Source organism: Aedes albopictus, chromosome 3, assembly GCF_035046485.1.
Source record: "Aedes albopictus strain Foshan chromosome 3, AalbF5, whole genome shotgun sequence".
Taxonomy (NCBI): Eukaryota; Metazoa; Arthropoda; class Insecta; order Diptera; family Culicidae; genus Aedes; species Aedes albopictus.
In genome coordinates, this window is record NC_085138.1 from 299085479 (window position 1) to 299091892 (window position 6414).

Below are 6414 nucleotides of genomic sequence, written 5' to 3' on the forward strand. Positions count from 1 at the left end.
CCTCATGGAATCCTGAAAGCAGCTGCGGACGAAATTCCACGAGGAAAAAAAGAGGAATATCGGAAAACTATTGGTAAAAATCCAATAGTTTATGGATAGCTGTCCCGGAAAACCACTATAAAAGACATGGACACTGGCTTCAGCCGGCGGCTGTACCGATTGAACGAAACTTAACACGGAGTGGCTACGGATAAGAAGCTGTTCTCGTGAAAAATTTAATCGCTTGGAGCGCGAATCGAACCCTCATCCATCCGGACTCTAACCGAAAGGCTACGAGGTTCAACCAATGACATTCTTGAAGAAACTTTGAATAGTTTTGGATGAATCTTCAGGAGGAATCTAGCGAGAAACTTTAGAAGTATATCGGAAAACCTTTGCAAGAAATATCGGGACGTACAGATATCTCATGTGAAAGAATCCTGCGGAAAGCCAGGAAGAAACTTTGGAAGAAATTCCAGGAATTATGCTCAGAAATCTTGAAAGAATTTTCGAAGAGTAGGGAAACTTACGTATTTTCGGCAGTTTTGTTCTCTTCGTCATGATTTTTGATTGAAACCTGTTGAACTCAGAGTTGGCATCAAATCCTTCCCAACAAAGTTGAATATGATCAAGTTTCAGGCAATTTGGCCGACATAATTGAAAAAATAACCCAAATTTTCTAAAAATTAAATTTGGGTAATTTTTTTAATTATAAACTTTAAATATTTCATCTGGAATAACCTGGAAAACTCAGGGAATTTTATTTTGAGTTATGAGTAGACACCCTGAAATAGAAAAAAAATCTTTGCATACGAAACATGAAACATCTCCGGTTAGATAGATTGTGAATGTAAATGAGAACAATAGTGGAGATGCTCCATTTGTCACACAATTCTAATCTGAACACTCTTGTAGGTTTTATGTATTTGAGATTTACCCAACCTCCAACTGACTTATACGATTGGTACGAACCGTACCTGCTGGATGAAGAAGAAATTGACGTGAAAGCTGGAGGTGGCCAGGTAGGTACTAAACCCTTTCCGAACCCCATGTCCGCAGGTGATCTTAACATGTGTCCCCAACTTCCAGACTATGACAATCGGGCAGATGATCCGCCAGTGGCTGACCAAACTGGAGTGGTTCACTACGCTGTTCCCGCGTATTCCGGTACCAATCCAGAAACAGAATGTCGCCAAGCTGGAGCAATTTGCGCGGGAGAATAATATCACGTTCCCGGATCCGGCCAGTAGTGATCGCTACAATAAAGCAAATGCTCAACGCTACGAACGCCCAAGTGCGAGTGGGAGTTCGCGTGACGACTACGGCGAACCGAGTCGCGGGACATACAGTGGCCACTGTGATCGCGATCGTGAGCCGTCGCGGACGGCTTCCCGCTACGATCGTGACGATGATCTTCGTCGCGAGAGGGAGCGAGATCGCGACCGAGGTAGGCGGGATCGGGACCGGGACTATGATCGCGGTGGTCGGGACCGATACCGTGAGAAGCCTAGGTCCAGATCGAGGGAACGGGAACGTGATCGCCATCGTGATCGAGACAGGGATTACGATCGACGGCATCGCTAGGTATTAAATTGCACGCGGACGAGTGTTTATGAAAAGAATGCTAACTTATTTCCGATAATTCGATGAACGTTTAGAATCAAGCCGAGTAATTAATAACGAAAGCACATTTTTATACGACAAGTTTTAAAAATGTCACAACAGCATTGCTTGGTACGGCTTGGCATGGCATCCACCGGGACAGATTTTCTACGTTATTGACCAGGCCCGGATGGAGCCCAGCCGGGCGTTTGTTATCTTCAAGACAAGCTAGAACACTGAGTACCTTTATGCAGGCGAATAGTAGCAACTTCATTACGGGATATAGATGTTTACTTTCCTTTTTCATTTTCTTTATTTTATCATACACATACTTTCAATACCTCTTACTATCTACGATTACAATTAAAGTTTTAATACAGTTAAATCGCAGCTTCGACCTACGCCGGAGGTGCCCCAAACAATCAAATTACCATGCGTTGATTGACAGAACTCTCTCAAAGTGCAATAAAACTTGAAAGTGATTGTAAAAGTCTTCTATTGCCATGCAAATTATTCAATTTTGTACTTTTTGCAATAATGTTCCAAATCCAATCAGTAATAGAAATCGTCATTCTCAACAAAAGTTCTCACGTGATTTTTAAACAATCATTTGAATTTTCATCGGCCGGGAACATATATTTTTCAGCCATGATGGAGCATAACAAGCTTGCTAACATGTCAATTACTGACTCACTTATCGACATTGTTTTTGTTTGTATAACTTGAGCCAGAAAGATAAATCCATTTTATCTGTTAAATAAATTGACCTGCCTGAATACTGCCCCACCTCACAAAACAGTCCCATATGAATAGAAAACCCAGCAAAGATGGGACTGTTATGCCTGATTTGTAGTATGAGCTGAATTTTTGTATGTTGAGATGGTAAATTCTCAGTTTCTGCCATACAAGGTTGTAAACAGCGTGGTTATTATGATTTCAAGCCTAAATTGATGCTGATGGAACAAAACTTCAGGAAACTGTTTTGTTGAAAAGACAAGAACTGGAGATTACAACAAGAAAGTTACCCAAAGTTTTGCTCTAACAGCATCAAATAAGGCAAGAAAACATAATACCCACAGAAAAGATGAAAGTGCTTAAAAAAATGGATTCCAAATAGGCATTTCTAAATTAAATTTGTAAAACTCAGTTGAACATCAGTGCGGGAGCGCGGAATTTGGCATAACAGTTATTAGGCATAATAGACATTCGACATGACCAAAATGCATCCTTCTTATGTCAAATGTCCATTATGCTAGCTGTTCTTTATGCGAAATGGCCTTAAGCCAAATACCACAAACTCTAAATCACACAACCGGTTTGATATAATGCCGCATAGCATAAAACTTCTGGTATAACAATCGTTTTGCATAAAGATAAACAAACAACTTGATAATCATTTGGTTGATCTAATAAGTACTTTGATCATCATGTTACAAAAAAATGTCCAACTCAATCGGGTCAAAACTGATTACTGGTTTAATAAAATGCGAAGCACAGTATCATTGCATTCACACATTTTCATTAAAAGTACTCTGAGAGTATTCTATCAATCAAATATACGATTTTCAGCAAAATTCATCACATCGCTTGTGGTCACATCACACATATTCGCCAGAAGAGAACAACAAGTTAATCATGTTGCTGTTAGTAGGTTTTACGATGTACGTTTCTGTGCAGCAATAAGTACGCTCACAGCAATTTACAATGAAACGGGTAGAGACGAAATCAAAAGTTGTTCTCTTTTTGGTCCTTCTGGATGTGACGGTGTCTCATCTCCGGCCAAATGCCTGCTGTGTACCGCCTCGAACCACCCTAAGAATCCTCATATTTCCATGCCCCAATCGGCGCACTTCTACAAACACGAAAGTCACATCCGAAGCACATTTCGATGGACGATCCCTTTACAATAGCGGAAGGAAGAGTTTCTACCTCAAATACGGTATAGATAAGCAACTAGCTCGTATGTGTCCATTGGTTTGTATGGACTTTCGTTGTTCTTCAAACGATTTTCAGTTTTTGTACCTTTTCCAATAATAAGAAAGAAAACAAATCAACACTAAGTACGTTAGGAAGTATGCTAGGACGACACGCGGCAAGTTTCTATTCGTTTTGTTTCGATTGACTTAAACTCTGTAGTTCGTAAGGTGTAGGTATTTTAGATCATAGAAAAGTTCAGTTCCATTCACAAGCATGCAGCAGAAGAAGCTAGCCCGGAATCGCATACAGACTGCATGATAACGGCTCAGGTTTTACACGAAAGACACATCTCATACATAAATAGATACACAGCACCTTCATGAGTTGATAGATACCAGCAGAGAGCAAATTTTGTTCAACCAAGGAGACTGGACAATTGTTATTAGTTTAGGTAAACTACATCGTTGCAGCACCACTTATCGTGATAGTCACGTATCTGTATAGGAAATGCGCGTATGAACGACTTGTGTTGCGAATAAAAGAATCCAGACTCAAAATCTCATTTAAAACCATTCTAGTATTGCATCTTATAACGTATGGTACAGAAAGAACGTGTCTTGATTGAGTATGTTTGCGAAACGTAAAAATATAGTGAATTTGCATCACAGAAACCATTGTGTAAAGCGTGAGACTGTAGCGAATACCACAGGAAACACACCAGGAGTAAAATAAAGAGCTGTACTAGCAATGTTTCGGAGTTTCAAATGTGTTGATTTTTAAGATCCGAAAGTTCAACATTCTTCATTCATGTTCTGATTTGATCATTTCAATGAATCAATAATCCGATTGCTGCCGAGTCTGATGATGGTGAAAACATTTCTTTTTATAACGCACAATATCGACAGCCGCCTCACGACCTATAGTGATTGAATCAATGAATCTATAACTGATGGGGGAGGATCGACTGTATTCTGTTACCTACCTTACCGGTCAGGCTGAGGAGGAGGACTGAGTGTCCTCTGCTGTACGTAGGAGTCGTCTCCGTTCTATTCGGTCCATGGCTGTGTGTCTCCAGTTCCGCACTCTGCGAAGGGTCCTTAAATCGTTCTCCACTTGATCGACCCCCCTAACTCGCTGCGCACCGCGTGTTCTTGTGCCGATCGGATGACTCTCGAGAACCATTTTAGTCGGACTGCTATCCGACATCCTGATGACGTCATCAGCCTACCGTAGCCTCCCGATTTTTGCGGTGTGGACCATGGTTGGTTCTCTCAGCAGCTGATGCAGCTTGTGGTTCATTCGCCTTCTTCAAGTCCCGTCTTCTATCTTCACTCTGCCGTAGATGGTACGCAACACCTTCCGTTCGAAAACTCCAAGGGCGCGTTGGTCCTCTGCACGTAGGGTCCATGTTTCGTGACCATAGAGGACGACCGGTCTAATCAGCGTTTTGTAGATGGTTAATTTCGTGTTACGGCGAACTTTATTCGATCGTAGAGTTCTGCGGAGTCCAAAGTAAGAACGATTTCCTGCCACAATGCGCCTCTGAATTTCTCTGCTGGTGTTGTTTTCGGCGGTCACCAGTGAGCCCAAGTACATGAATTCTTCAACCGCCTCGATTTCATCACCGTCGATATGAATTCGGGGTGGCGGGCGCGTTGATTCATCCCTGGAGCCATTTGCCATCATGTACTTTGTCTTCGACACATTAATGACTAGTGACCGATTCGCCTGGCTTCACTCTTTAGTCGGATGTACGTTTCCGCCATCGTCTCAAATTTACGAGCAATAATATCAATATAATCAGCGAAACCAAGCAGCTGAACGGACTTCGTGAAAATCGTTCCACTCGTGTTTATCCCCGCTCTCCTAATTACACCCTCTAAAGCAATGTTGAACAACAAGCACGAAAGACCATACCCTTGCCGTAACCCTCTGCGAGATTCGAAGGGACTCGAGAGTGTCCCTGATACTCGAACTACGCACATCACTCGATCCATCGTCGCCTTGATCAACCGTATCAGTTTATCCGGGAATCCGTATTCGTGCAAAATCTGCCATAGCTGTTCTCGATCGATTGTATCATACGCCGATTTGAAATTGATGAACAAGTGATGTGTGGGCACGTTGTATTCGCGGCATTTCTGCAACACCTGGCGGATGGCGAACATCTGGTCCGTTGTAGCGCGTTCGCCCACAAATCCAGCCTGATATTGCCCCACGAACTCTCTTGCAATCGGTGATAGTCGGCGGCATAAAATTTGAGAGAGTATCTTGTAGGCAGCGCTCAGTAGTGTGATCGCGCGGTAGTTCCCGCAATCCAACTTGTCGCCCTTTTTGTAGATGGGACACACGATACCTTCCATCCATTCCTCCGGTAATACTTCCTCCTCCCAAATCTTGGTAATGACCCAGTGTAGTGCTCTCACCAGAGCTTCTCCACCATTTTTTAGAAGCTCGCTTGGTAGTTGATCTGCTCCAGCGGCATCGTAATGCTGCCGCCACCTGTCGACCACCTCACGCTCGCTCGTGAGAATATTCCCGTGATTATCTCGGCACATGTCGGCTTGTGGCACAAAGCCTCTGCGCGAGCGGTTCAGCTTCTCGTAGAACTTTCGTGTGTCCTTAGCGCGATACAGCTCCATCGCTTCGCGATCTCGTTCTTCCTGCTGGCGCTTCTTCATCCGGAAGACTGAGTTCTGCCTGTTCCGCGCCTGTTTGTAACGTGCCTCATTCGCCCTCGTACGGTGTTGCAGCATTCTCGCCCATGCCGCATTCTTCTCGTTTTCCAACTGTTCTAGCCTTGGGCAATTTTAAATCGATGTTCGCAACATCGATGTTTTTGTTCCGATTTATCGATTTTTTTAATCGATGTTGAAGCTCCACGAAATCGACCGAATCGATTTTTTACATTCGATT

The 6414-nt window shown here is 43.0% G+C and overlaps 1 protein-coding gene across 1 annotated transcript; it reads left to right on the forward strand.

The window, feature by feature from the left end:
• Nucleotides 1-894: 894 nt before the first annotated feature.
• LOC134284046 (pre-mRNA-splicing factor 38B-like) lies at nucleotides 895-4256 on the forward strand (the record flags this gene model as incomplete). Its single annotated transcript, XM_062842218.1, is given in 2 exon segments — nucleotides 895-1001; nucleotides 1069-4256. Coding segments are annotated over 2 exon segments (602 nt in total), but the record flags the coding sequence as incomplete, so codon positions are not given.
• Nucleotides 4257-6414: the final 2158 nt, after the last annotated feature.